We start from the raw sequence: 14949 nt of genomic DNA on the forward strand, positions 1-14949 counted from the left end.
GGACAAAAACAAGGGGGCTTTGTCTCAGATTCATACCTCTGAAATGTCATCCCCATATTATGTCTATACTAAGAGATGCTTTGAGGGACGCCCAGAGAGACATGATAAGTACTCACAGTGTTGCTGGAAGCAGGGTTCTGTACATCATGGATGCTTTTCAAATCATTTGGATCTGCAGACAAAACCAGGTCAGATTAGATGTCAGCATGCAAACGTTTTACCATTCCAAAAATCATGCACGGAAACTTCTCGGAGGTCAACGGGAAGAAAGTCCCGTCCCATCTTCCTACAACCAGTCACAGAGCAGTACTCACGTTCGATGAGGAAGAGGAAGCAGACGACGCCCATAGCAGCGATGACGAGGCCGGGGACGATGAAGGACAGGCCCCAGTTGGAGGAGACCCAGTAACCTGCGATCAAAGAGCCCAGGATGTTGCCCACTGAGGTATGGGAGTTCCATATGCCCATGATCAAACCCCTCCTGTAGGGAACACCGGTTAAAACAGGGTTAGGATAATGTTCTGATCAGTTAAAACAGGGTTAGGATAGTGTTCTGATCAGTTAAAACAGGGTTAGGATAGTGTTCTGATCAGTTAAAACAGGGTTAGGATAGTGTAGTGTTCTGATCAGTTAAAACAGAGTTAGGATAGTGTTCTGATCAGTTAAAACAGGGTTAGGATATAGTGTTCTGATCAGTTAAAACAGGGTTAGGATAGTGTTCTGATCAGTTAAAACAGGGTTAGGATAGTGTCCCGATCAGTTAAAACAGGGTTAGGATAGTGTTCTGATCAGTTAAAACAGGGTTAGGATAGTGTTCTGATCAGTTAAAACAGGGTTAGGATAGTGTCCTGATCAGTTAAAACAGGGTTAGGATAGTGTCCTGATCAGTTAAAACAGGGTTAGGATAGTGTTCTGATCAGTTAAAACAGAGTTAGGATAGTGTTCTGATCAGTTAAAACAGAGTTAGGATAGTGTTCTGATCAGTTAAAACAGAGTTAGGATAGTGTTCTGATCAGTTAAAACAGAGTTAGGATAGTGTCCTGATCAGTTAAAACAGGGTTAGGATAGTGTTCTGATCAGTTAAAACAGGGTTAGGATAGTGTCCTGATCAGTTAAAACAGGGTTAGGATAGTGTCCTGATCAGTTAAAACAGGGTTAGGATAGTGTCCTGATCAGTTAAAACAGGGTTAGGATAGTGTTCTGATCAGTTAAAACAGGGTTAGGATAGTGTTCTGATCAGTTAAAACAGAGTTAGGATAGTGTTCTGATCAGTTAAAACAGAGTTAGGATAGTGTTCTGATCAGTTAAAACAGGGTTAGGATAGTGTTCTGATCAGTTAAAACAGGGTTAGGATAGTGTTCTGATCAGTTAAAACAGGGTTAGGATAGTGTTCTGATCAGTTAAAACAGGGTTAGGATATAGTGTTCTGATCAGTTAAAACAGGGTTAGGATAGTGTCCTGATCAGTTAAAACAGGGTTAGGATAGTGTCCTGATCAGTTAAAACAGAGTTAGGATAGTGTTCTGATCAGTTAAAACAGAGTTAGGATAGTGTCCTGATCAGTTAAAACAGAGTTAGGATAGTGTTCTGATCAGTTAAAACAGAGTTAGGATAGTGTCCTGATCAGTTAAAACAGGGTTAGGATAGTGTCCTGATCAGTTAAAACAGAGTTAGGATAGTGTCCTGATCAGTTAAAACAGGGTTAGGATAGTGTCCTGATCAGTTAAAACAGAGTTAGGATAGTGTTCTGATCAGTTAAAACAGGGTTAGGATAGTGTTCTGATCAGTTAAAACAGAGTTAGGATAGTGTTCTGATCAGTTAAAACAGAGTTAGGATAGTGTTCTGATCAGTTAAAACAGGGTTAGGATAGTGTTCTGATCAGTTAAAACAGAGTTAGGATAGTGTTCTGATCAGTTAAAACAGGGTTAGGATAGTGTCCTGATCAGTTAAAACAGGGTTAGGATAGTGTTCTGATCAGTTAAAACAGGGTTAGGATAGTGTCCTGATCAGTTAAAACAGAGTTAGGATAGTGTCCTGATCAGTTAAAACAGGGTTAGGATAGTGTTCTGATCAGTTAAAACAGAGTTAGGATAGTGTTCTGATCAGATCCCTCCTGAAGGGAACACCAAATAACATAGTTAAATTCCTATTGTAACTTCAACGTATCTGAACTATAGCGGAATCATCAGAATAATAACAACAACAACAACACATCTTGTGGCTTACCTTCCCTTCCCAAACCAGTTCCCGATGCACGTGACCACACTGGGCCAGCCAGTGGTCTGAACCAAGCCATTGGCCACCTGAGGCAGCGGAGAAACACGCAGAGGAGTATGTTGTGTTAGACTTGGGAGCAACGAGAGCAGCTAGAAAAACATTCAGAATACAGAATAGTTGTTCTCTGATTTCTCCAACATGTGTGTGTGTGTGTGTGTGTGTGTGTGTGTGTGTGTGTGTGTGTGTGTGTGTGTGTGTGTGTGTGTGTGTATATATATATATATATATATGTGAGTGTATGGCATTCTATGTATGCGTTTGATTCACCTGGACAAATATATAGAAGCTGAGGTTGTGGATGTTGTAGATGCGGCCCAGACCAAACAGACAGGTGAAGAGGCCACTCATCAGCATGCCGAACGTCAGGTACAGACGAATAGGCAGGCGCTCGCCGATGATGCCACTGCGGGACGCACAATGATGACACAATCATAGGAATAGACACAATCTCCTCCCAGGTTCAGGTTCATCACTAGGCCTCTAATAGAATACAAACTGTCACCAACTCAGATCTTCAGCGTTGACACTCTTGCTCAAGTTAAAAATAGCAGCTACCAGTAAGATAATGGTGGGTATTCCTAATCACCTGACCTGTCCAGGATCAACTCCAAGACCTTTCTAGCTAATAACACAGCCAGAGATTTCCCCCTGGTCAGGTTAAATGGACAGCCTGGATGAGGCCTTACCTGAGGTACATTCCCACAGCGTAGGCACAGAGGAAGGAGTAGTCCATGGCTCCCAGAAGCTGCTTATAGTTGCTTTTATCTAGAAATGGTGAAAAAAAGTTTTTGCATAAGAATAACATCAATTCAACCAATGGCCACTTACAGTGGGGCAAAAAAGTATTTAGTCAGCCACCAATTGTGCAAGTTCTCCCACTTAAAAAGATGAGAGGCCTGTAATTTCCATCATACAGTGGGGCAAAAAAGGACAGAGGAGCCTCTTAAAGAAGAAGTTACAGGTCTGTGAGAGCCAGAAATCTTGCTTGTTTGTAGGTGACCAAATACTTTATTTTTTCACCATAATTTGCAAATAAATTCATTAAAAATCCTACAATGTGATTTTCTGGATTTCTTTTCTTCTCATTTTGTCTGTCACAGTTGAAGTGTACCTATGATGAAAATTACAGGCCTCTCATCTTTTTAAGTGGGAGAACTTGCACAATTGGTGGCTGACTAAATACTTTTTTGCCCCACTGTATCTGAATACTGACCACTGGATTTGGTTATGGGGATCAACAAAAATGAGCGAATAGTAACAAGTGTAGGGAAGCTAGGTCGGTGGAATAGCTGGGAGGGAATGGGAATTGGTGTACGAGGGATTGAGAAGAAGAGGGTCATCAGAGAAAGTGTGTCAGGCAGAGAAAGAGGGGGGAGAACGAGGGTTGAGTGGGGTCTCACCAAAAGGTTTCCAGCTGCAGTCTGTCTCTGTGTGGAAGCTGGGCAGCTGCCTACTACCAGCCGTGGAGAGCTCATGGAGAGCTGAGCAGTTCTTATGCAGCTCACTCTGTGGAGCAAGTATGATCTCCATGAGAAAACATATTCATTACCATCATAGTGAGAAAAAAAACCCCACCTGCTACAGCATACATGTAGCTTGTCATTCATCCATCCCAATGTCAAGCAGCTTGCAGCTATGGTTCCAAAGTAAACAACGGTCAATGAGTTCTCTGGGAAATAATGAAGGATGTGGAGGGTGTGGTCCACAACGCGCTAGCAGAGAGGCATTATTTTCCAGAAAACGCATAGAGCCCCGAGTTGATTATCCCTTTTTATACCAAGGCTATAATTTAAAACACATTTACCACTATGAACTGTGTTCATTTACAGGTAGAAGAAGTGTGTTCAACATCCACTGAGGTAGCTAGCAAGTTTACTTGATAGTCACAGTAGTTGCCTTGGTAACCTAACACACTTGCTAGTTTAGCAAACCAAACATCAGTCCTAGCTTTCTATAATGAAAATCGAATTCAACAATGCCAATCATGTTTGACCTCAAGCAGCTCAAACTGAACATCTAAGAATGAACTATAGCCATTGAATTTTACCATGTAAATATACCGTGCCTTATAGGGAAATAATGCACACTCTAGAATGCCCTTCAAGTCAATCAGAAAGGAGTATTCAACAATGCCATGGTATAATTAAGCAATTAGGCACCTCAGGGGTTTGTGGTATAGGGCTAATATACGGTTAACATGCTGACCAGACCGGACATGTCGCATTTCAAAATAAATTTAGAAATCCATGTTATTCAATTATTGCGTGCTCGCCAACAAGCGTCTGCGATGCCATGGGCTAAAATATAAGTCCTTTCTATTTCTGACGCAGATCACGCTGCAAGTCCTGCCTCTCCCATCTCCTCATTGGTTTATTGAAGCAGGTACCCACGTGCCATCTCCTCATTGGTTATACCCAGGTGGGTGATTGAAAGACTAACTGTTTTGCCGGTCGTTGTGGTAATACTATGAAAGTTTAGATGCCAATCACCATATAAATTCAACGATGAAAAAGCCTGGAAGGAGGAGAGATGACTAGAAATTATTCGGTTGGCTGTTTTATGTGTGGATTAATATGTCTGAGTAGAGGTCCTTGTGCAGTTCAGGTAAAATAACTCAATGTTAATATCCCAGGACAAATTAGCTAGCAACAGCAAGCGAGCTAAGTAGGACAAATTAGCTAGCAAGTGCAAGCTAACTAGCTAAATTGCCATACATGTTTAATGCTTTTCGATCGGTCCCCAAATTAATGTCATTGGTTCAGAGTTTGTTTTGATATTTTAACCTGCGTGTCGGGATCGCGTTTGGTGTAGGGGGACAAAATAAATGTATGCACGATAGCGCACGATGGCGCATGCGGGCAGCCGGTTTGGGTTCCGTGTCAGGGCTGCTGTAACGCACAACGCATCACGGAGTGCCTGAAAACAGCCGTCATAAATTTGCCATATACCACAAAGCCCCGCGGTGACTTATTGATACTAGCGTATCTTTTCCTATTCATACCAGTGGTATACGGTCTGATATACCACAGCTTTCATCCAATTAGCATTCAAATCAAATTTTATTTGTCATATGCCCTGAATACAACAGGTACAACAACCTTACCTGAAATTCTTACTTACAAGCCCTTTACCAACAATGTAGTTTTACGAAACAATAAGAGTCAATTGTTTTGTAAATATTTTCTTATTAAGTAAGAAATCAAATAAAAAGTCACACAAGAATAAAATAACGAGGCTATATATAGGGGGTACCGGTACCGAGTCAATGTGCAGGGCTAAACCACATTGAGGCCATGCTGACCAGGTTATAGTAGCAGGCTGAACCACATAGAGGTCATGCTGACCAGGTTACAATACCACCTGTGCTGATAACATGTATTTATAGTGTGTGGAAACAAGTGTATAGTAAGTAAGTCTCTGTTTATGCAACATGCCAGTGTAGTACAGTGAATTCCCTATAGGAATACATCAGTGTCTGTGTGTGTTACCTTGACAATGCTGATGGGTTTTCTGGACAGGTGGAAGCTGGTGTACAGCAGGAAGGTGAGGCCAAAGGTGAAGGCTCTGTACCTACAGGGGGACAACACAGGGGGCATCAGTAAGGGACTGGAGGCTCTGTACCTACAGGGGGACAACACAGGGGGCATCAGTAAGGGACTGGAGGCTCTGTACCTACAGGGGGACAACACAGGGGGCATCAGTAAGGGACTGGAGGCTCTGTACCTACAGGGGGACAACACAGGGGGCATCAGTAAGGGACTGGAGGGGAGGAGGAGGTAGTAAGTGGGTGGCATTCATCCACTGATACAGGGTGAGATATACAGTGCATTTTGAAAGTATTCAGACCCCTTCCCTTTTTACACATTTTGTTATGTTACAGCCTTTTTATAAAATTCGATCAAACATTTCTGGAGAGACCTGAAAATAGCTGTGCAGCGACACTCAATCCAACCTGACAAGGGTTAAGAGGACCTCCAGAGAGTAATGGGAGAAGCTCCCCAAATTACAGGTTTGCCAAGGTTGTAGCATCATACCCAAGAAGACTCAAGGCTGTACTAGCTGCCAAAGGTGCTTCAACAAGTACAGAGTAAAGGGTCTGAATACTTATGCAAATGTGATATTTCATTTTTTTTTTTTTTGTGAAAAAAATCTTAAGAACTGTTTTTGCTTTGTCATTATGGGGTATTGTGTGTAGGTTGATGAGAGGGAAAAACGATTTAAATAATTTTACAATAAGGCTGTAACGTAACAAAACGTGGAAAAAAATCAAGGGGTCTGAATACTTTCCGAATGCCCTGTACACCCACCGCCCATCAGCGTCATGAAAAGTTGTGCACGCAGTTCTTCATCAGAAAGCTCTCTGTTGACCTATCCGTGGATCACAACTTCAAAATGCTGCTCATGCAGGTTAACCAACACGAAATCAGATGGTTATCGTCTACGACATCGCAGATATCAGAGGATTGATGACCTAGATGTCAGCAAGGCATGGTCAAATATCTCAAATAGAGCTGGATAAAACCAGAAGAATTGTATACATGTTGAACACACAGTAGCTACAGTTGAAGTCAGAAGTTTATATACACCTTAGCCAAGTACATTTAAACTCAGTTTTTCACAATTCCTGACATTTAATCCTAGTAAAAATTCCCTGTCTTAGGATCACTTTATTTTAAGAATGTGAAATGTCAATAACAGTAGAGAGAATGATTTATTTCAGCTTTTATGTCTCTCATCACATTCCCAGTGGGTCAGAAGTTTACATACTCTTAATTAGTATTTGGTAGCATTGCCTTTAAATTGTTTAACTTGGGTCAAACGTTTCGGTAGCCTTCCACAAGCTTCCCACAATAAGTTGGGTGAATTTTGGCCCATTCCTCCTGACAGAGCTGGTGTAACGGAGTCAGGTGTCAGCCTCCCTGCTCACACGCGCTTTTTCAGTTCTGCCCACAAATGTTCAATAGTATTTGACGTCAGGGCTTTGTGATGGCCACTCCAATACCTTGACTTTGTTGTCCTTAAGCCATTTTGCCACAACTTTGGAAGTATGCTTGGGGATCATTGTCCATTTGGAAGATCCATTTGCGACCAAGTTTTAACTTCCTGACTGATGTCTTGACATGTTGCTTCAATATATCCACATAATTCATTTCCATAATTCTTTCCTCATGATGCCATCTATTTTGTGAAGCGCACCAGTCCCTCCTGCAGCAAAGCACCCCCACAACATGATGCTGCCACCCCCGTGCTTCACGGTTGGGATGGTGTTCTTCAGCTTGCAAGCCTTCCCCTTTTTCCTCCAAACATAACGATGGTCATTATGGCCAAACAGTTCTATTTTTGTTTCATCAGACAAGAGGACATTTCTCCAAAAAGTACGATCTTTGTCCCCATGTGCAGTTGTAAACTGTTGTCTGGCTTTTTTATGGTGGTTTTGGAGCAGAGGCTTCTTCCTTGCTCAGCGGCCTTTAGGGTTATGTCGATATAGGACTCGTTTTACAGTGGATATAGATACTTTTGTACCTGTTTCCTCCAGCATCTTCACAAGGTCCTTTGCTGTTGTTCTGGGATTGATTTGCACTTTTCGCACCAAAGTACGTTCATCTCTAGGAGACAGAACACGTCTCCTTCCTGAGCGGTGTGACGGCTGTGTGGTCACATGGTGTTTATACTATTGTTTGTTCAGATGAATGTGGTAGCTTCAGGCGTTTGGAAACTGCTCCCAAGGATGAACCAGACTTATGGAGGTCTACAATTTTTTTCCTGATGTCTTGGCTGATTTCTTTAGATTTTCCCATGATGTCAAGCAAAGAGGCACTGAGTTTGAAGGTAGGCCTTGAAATACATCCACAGGTACACCTCCAATTGACTCAAATTATGTCAATTAGCCTATCAGAAGCTTCTAAAGCCATGACATACATTTCTGAAATTTTCCAAGCTGTTTAAAGGCACAGTCAACTTAGTGTATGTAAACTTCTGACCCACTGGAATTGTTATACAGTGAATTATCTGTCTGTAAACAATTGTTGGAAAAAATGCACAAAGAAGATGTCCTAACAGACTTGCCAAAACGAAATTTCTGGAGTGGTTGAAAAACGAGTTTTAATGACTCTAATCTAAGTGTATGTAAACTTCCGACTTCAACTGTATAACCAGTCTGGCATGTTTTCATGGTCATTACTCACATCACCGGTGAGCATAATAAACCCAGCGAGAGCAGGTGAGTATAATAAACCCAGCGAGAGCAGGTGAGTATAATAAAAACCATGAAGTCCTGTTCTTGTAGATCTCCCACTCATCAGTTATTTCCTGGTGGACTTGTGCAAAGGGCAAACAAGTCGAATTCGACAGACCCTGACGTGGGTTCAACCCTGACCTAACCAAACACAGCCACCCCGACGTGGGTCTTCCCCTGACCTAACCAAACACAGCCACCCCGACGTGGGTTCACCCCTGACCTAAACAAACACAGCCACCCCGACGTGGGTTCACCCCTGACCTAAACAAACACAGCCCCCCCGACGTGGGTCTACCCCTGACCTAACCAAACACAGCCACCCCGACGTGGGTTCACCCCTGACCTAGCCAAACACAGCCACCCCGACATGGGTTCACCCCTGACCTAACCAAACACAGCCACCCCGACGTGGGTTCACCCCTGACCTAAACAAACACAGTCACCCCGACATGGGTTCACCCCTGACCTAACCAAACACAGCCCCCCCGACGTGGGTCTACCCCTGACCTAACCAAACACAGCCACCCCGACGTGGGTCTACCCCTGACCTAGCCAAACACAGCCACCCCGACATGGGTTCACCCCTGACCTAACCAAACACAGCCCCCCCGACGTGGGTACACCCCTGACCTAACCAAACACAGCCACCCCGACGTGGGTCTACCCCTGACCTAACCAAACACAGCCCCCCCGACGTGGGTTCACCCCTGACCTAACCAAACACAGCCATCCCGACGTGGGTCTTCCCCTGATCAAGCCTGAAACAGACACTTATGGCAGGTAAAGTCACACCACCATAAACCAGCCCTAGAGACCAGTTGCTAAGGGGAGGAAAGCAGTCAGAGGGAAGAATCCCTGATTGCCTATGTACACTCACAATAGCTGGGCAGCATGTGCATGTTTATATCTCTGTGTGTGTGTGTGTCTCTCTAGTGGAAAGGGGGTTGTGTTCTCTCCCAAGGCAGGACAGAAATTAGACAGTTAGGACACTGGCAGTGTCTTCCCTGTCAGCAGTAATTTAGTGTAAAACACGTCAGTGGCTCTGTGACAACACAGAACACCACCACTGTCCCAGCTCCACCGCTCTGAGAACACCAGACAGAGAGTGGCTACAGCCACAAAGGACAAAAGGTTTACAACCTTGACTTCAGCATGCCACTCACACAGACTAACTGTCAGTCGGAATGCAATGGAATGTGGGAGAGTTCAAGGAAATACTTCATAGTGTAATACCCCTATGAAGATTCAGGTTAACAACTTGGTTCTCCGCTCTTTTTCAGTTTGACCTTTGACTATAGTTCTACTGATAATAGAAGTAATCACGTGACTTGACAAGGAACAATTCCTGGCCCTAATAATGAATGGGATAAGCAACAGGTATAGACTAGACAGTGAAATGCTTACTGACAGGTCCTTCCCAACAACAGGTGTAGACTAACAGTGAAATGCTTACTTACAGGTCCTTCCCAACAACAGGTGTAGACTAGACAGTGAAATGTTTACTTACAGGCCCTTCCCAACAACAGGTGTAGACTAGACAGTGAAATGTTTACTTACAGGTCCTTCCCAACAACAGGTGTAGACTAACAGTGAAATGCTTACTTACAGGTCCTTCCCAACAACAGGTGTAGACTAGACAGTGAAATGCTTACTTACAGGCCCTTCCCAACAACAGGTGTAGACTAGACAGTGAAATGTTTACTTACAGGTCCTTCCCAACAACAGGTGTAGACTAGACAGTGAAATGTTTACTTACAGGTCCTTCCCAACAACAGGTGTAGACTAGACAGTGAAATGTTTACTTACAGGCCCTTCCCAACAACAGGTGTAGATTAGACAGTGAAATGTTTACTTACAGGCCCTTCCCAACAACAGGTGTAGATTAGACAGTGAAATGTTTACTTACAGGTCCTTCCCAACAACAGGTGTAGACTAACAGTGAAATGCTTACTTACAGGTCCTTCCCAACAACAGGTGTAGACTAGACAGTGAAATGTTTACTTACAGGTCCTTCCCAACAACAGGTGTAGACTAACAGTGAAATGCTTACTTACAGGTCCTTCCCAACAACAGGTGTAGACTAGACAGTGAAATGTTTACTTACAGGCCCTTCCCAACAACAGGTGTAGACTAGACAGTGAAATGTTTACTTACAGGTCCTTCCCAACAACAGGTGTAGACTAACAGTGAAATGCTTACTTACAGGCCCTTCCCAACAACAGGTGTAGACTAGACAGTGAAATGCTTACTTACAGGCCCTTCCCAACAACAGGTGTAGATTAGACAGTGAAATGTTTACTTACAGGCCCTTCCCAACAATGCAGAGAGAAAGAAAATAGAGAAATAATAGAAAAGTAATAACACGTAATAATAAATGAACAATGAGTAACGATCCACAGGGTACCAGTACTGAGACAATGTGCATATAACTAGGATGAAAGTGACGAGGCAACAGGATAGATAATAAACAGTAGCAGCAGTGTGTGATGAGTTAGTGTAGAAAGGGTCAATGCAGATAGTCCGGGTAGCTATCTGGTTAACTATTTAACAGTCTTAAGGCTTGGGGGTAGAAGCTGTTCAGTAATCATTAACCTGCCTGCAGGTATCCTGGGCCAACGTCACATAGATGGTGCTTACCTATCATTTACAGCTGTAAGCCCTATACATTATATGATCTATGTGCTGTCTGTTGTTAGCACAGTGCTCTCTCTCTCTCTCTCTGTCTGTGGCACGGCCAATTCCCTGTCTCGCACACATAATTATATTGGACGAAATATAAAATTGATAGCAGCACAAGACAAGGCAGTACACTGACACTAGGGTCACACACACAGGCATCGTATGGCTTGAGCCCTGATATAATAAGTCATCAACAATTTACAACTAAGTCCAAGTGTGAGCAAGATCCCGCAGAGGCAAAATCCCCATAAACAGAGTAGCACAAACCAACAGAATGATGGGCTGTGTATCCTTCACTCACTTTTCACCCTAAAGAATGTCAAGACAAGCACACAACCCAAGTGGACAGACAGGACTCTGTGGAATTATAAAACAGAAACACGAATATCTGGTTTGATTAGAAGAGGGACATGAATAGTCGGCTTACTTGTCAGAGGACGACAGCCTGCTTCTTGAACCAAATGCCACCAACCAAAAAGCAAGGCGTTAGCCCTGACCCACTCATATTGTTCTGACAACACCGCCATCTTGATTAATTAAATTGATGAACTACTTATGACCGAGTGCATTTTGATCTGAAAGACAGAGACAAAAAGACAGACAGGCAGATAGACGTACAGACAAGACAGACACAGGCCAGAAGGTGGACAGACGGGCGGGATAGAAGGACACACACAGGCCAGAAGGTGGACAGATGGGCTGGCAGAAGGACAGACACAGGCCAGAAGGTGGACAGGCGGGCGGGATAGAAGGACAGACACAGGCCAGAAGGTGGACAGACGGGCGGGCAGAAGGACAGACACAGGCCAGAAGGTGGACAGACGGGCAGGCAGAAGGACAGACACAGGCCAGAAGGTGGGCAGACGGGCGGGCAGAAGGTCAGACACAGGCCAGAAGGTGGACAGACAGGCGGGCAGAAGGACAGACACAGACAAAACAAAACTCACCACTGATCTCTGTTGAAGGATGCCAGGAAACGGATGCCAGGTGGCACGGGGGCCATGATTTGTCGATAACAGGCACTGGGCAGTCAGACGGGCAGGTCTCACAGCGATGATGATGATGATGACCAACACGCAGACCTACAGCTCCATTCTGTGAGCGTAATGCAAGGCCCAGGAGACATGGCCAAGAGGCTGCAGGAACATCCCCTCAGAAGCTGTATTCTCCTGTACGGGGCAAAAGAATTCAAGAGTTTTAAACACAGCAAGCATCTCTCTCCGTTCCATTTCTATAGCGTACGTTCTCGAACGTATACTTTGTGCATGTATCTGTCCAGGGTCCTTCCACCTCAAAAAACACAAGAAAGAGGTTTGACACCAACCATCTCAGATTGTTCTGAGATTGTTTTTGTAGTTAGTAACCGATACAATGACCTTTTTGTGAAACATTATTTTGTTGAAATATAATTTGATCTCTGAGAAACAAATTCTGTTTGACAAGTCATATGAACCTGCGGCTTGGAGTATTGCTTCTCCATATTATGTAATCTATTCCCTGTGAATCTGGAGATGTCCTTTTTTCCCCCCCTGTTCAGAGAAATTTGTCATTGAAGTCACTTGCATTATTTACCATTAAATAGTGTGAAAGTACCAGGTTTTGATCTGTTGTGTGGTCATCCTCACATTTCAAGCTAGTCCTTGACGAAAGCAATTCAGTTTTATCCTTCTTTATTGTTATTTTGTTGAAATTACATTTTTTTCCTCAGGAATGTCAATATTACCCGTTTCTAACTACAGAAACTATTTCTGAATTTTCTGAGACGGTGGGTGTGATAGCTTGTTGAAATGACACGGAACAACTCTCCAGAAAGGCGTAGTAGGATACAGTAAACTTTCCATAGCCACTCATCTCATTGGGGGTATCAGAGATATTGCTCACATTCATACAACTTCTGCTTAATGCATGTAGCATGAATACCAGTACCCTTCTATGCCAGAATCTTGGTCTGGGAACATGACGTTGCCAAGCACTGAACCACCAACTGTGTATATCGACAGCTTGGCTTGCTAAACTATGCATACTAGTTAACTCTGTCATGAGCCTCTGCCACGACATTAGTCATTTACACTACTGATATGGTCACGGTCATCATTTTGTAAGTTGAATTGATTAATTCTACATACTAAAACTTTCAATAGTTTCCCATTCCCATGGGAGACAAGTAGTAACATGTATTCACTCACTAAGGTAAATCGCTCTGTATAAGAGCGTCTGCTAAATGACTAAAACTTAAACAACATTTCCCCCAAAAAGATTTGGCCTATACAGTACAGCGGCCTACAGCTGGCTACAGTTTATAGCAAAACCTCATACGTGGAATATTGGATGGCACATCAACTGGACCAGGCTTTTCATTCAGATTGTGACAGAGCCTCAAATCCAGTTACTGAAGTTGATTACTGAAGTTCATTCAACAATAGGTATCTATCTTCCTTATTTTTATCAATTTTTCCCCATATATGAACGCATTACCATCTAACATCCTGTAGATTAAATCGAGATTGTTATACAGAGCCCAATACTGTTGTTTTACCATTTTCTTGGACTGTGGCAAAAACAGTGAAAGCACATTTGACTTCCCAGTGTGGCAGACATCAAAGAGAGAGAAGCCTGCTGTAGGACATTTGCCAGTTTGCTTGAAAGTCACACACATCAATGTTTCCAATCATTATGATCATCAGCAACATTGTAACCAAATCGATACTCCAGTCGAAAGACAAACTGGTTTTAGATGAAGAATCCTCCTTACAATGTATCCGACAGCTCTTTGTTTAAACCATTGTGTTCAAATATCCATGGCTTGCTCGCTTCACTTTCTGCTCATCCTCGTGCCCTCGATGCTAGACAAAAACAGCGGTATATCTGTGGAAAATCGCCGACCTTATCAATTCACACACATGGAGGGATAAATGATCAAACTTACCGTGGCTGAAATCGCGGAAATTTTCAAAAGAACCGTCTTGTTTCTCGTCCAACTCGGGCGGTATAGCTATCACTTCCTTGTTCTTTCACAGAGCTTCGTGGAACTGTCATTCACAGTCACACTGGTCGCCCAACCTCCACTTTGGTCTACAAATGACGTCAGAACAGTACATAGAAACTGGTGAGCGTTTGATGGCCCTACCTAATTATCAAAAAATGCCTTTGGTGTGGCCACAAAGTAAATCAACAAGGAAATTAAATACAATAGTTATGTGCTACTAAACCGGTTTCCATCCAACCTTTTTTTATGCGACTAAAGTACATATCGGATTATAGAAAACATGTAATAACACAAGGAAATCAGATACAATATGTATCTGTTACTAACCAGGTTTCCATCCTTTTTATGCGAGTAAAGTAACGTTACATGTCATGTAATGACAGGCCTGATGGAAAGAGCAACATTTTCGGTAAACTTTCCAAATGTCGACAAAACAAAATATGCTAGACAGGGTGGAATATTTTTGTGTCGGTAAAGGTAATGTCGGTGGAAAGGCTTTTATGCGAAAATATTGATATAATAACCATTATATCGAAGTAAACTTGGAGTCACGCGTTGACATGTTGTGTGGTCCTCCAACTAGGACTTGTCGGAAAAGCATGCAGTTTTTAGGCTGAAAGTTAGTTTTTTTTACAGATGAAAGTTATGTTAGATTTCATAGGGTGGTGAAAATGCACGATGATGAGCTTGATGCTCCTTTCAAATAAATATCGAGAGTTTTATTCTGGTGACATGATAATCGATGCTTGGCTGCCGTTGGACAAATAAA

General features: G+C 43.0%; 1 protein-coding gene across 2 annotated transcripts in view; it reads right to left on the reverse strand.

The window, feature by feature from the left end:
- The window catches only part of LOC110520630 (glucose-6-phosphate exchanger SLC37A1), a 29991-nt gene extending 15710 nt beyond the window's left edge, over positions 1-14281 (reverse strand). The window contains exons 1-9 of one of the 2 annotated variants that reach the window (XM_036975284.1): positions 14121-14279; positions 12142-12363; positions 5766-5847; positions 3678-3783; positions 2964-3042; positions 2545-2680; positions 2227-2303; positions 315-481; positions 117-172 (exon numbers count right to left, since the gene is read on the reverse strand). In XM_036975284.1, coding sequence (XP_036831179.1) covers positions 117-172; positions 315-481; positions 2227-2303; positions 2545-2680; positions 2964-3042; positions 3678-3783; positions 5766-5847; positions 12142-12197 — 759 coding nt within the window. In that variant the 5' untranslated portion in view covers positions 12198-12363; positions 14121-14279. Of the gene's footprint in view, positions 1-116; positions 173-314; positions 482-2226; positions 2304-2544; positions 2681-2963; positions 3043-3677; positions 3784-5765; positions 5848-12141; positions 12364-14120 lie in introns of both variants that reach the window. The other variant, XM_036975283.1, reaches the window with a different exon arrangement.
- Positions 14282-14949: the final 668 nt, after the last annotated feature.

Source organism: Oncorhynchus mykiss, chromosome 3, assembly GCF_013265735.2.
Source record: "Oncorhynchus mykiss isolate Arlee chromosome 3, USDA_OmykA_1.1, whole genome shotgun sequence".
Lineage (NCBI taxonomy): Eukaryota > Metazoa > Chordata > Actinopteri > Salmoniformes > Salmonidae > Oncorhynchus > Oncorhynchus mykiss.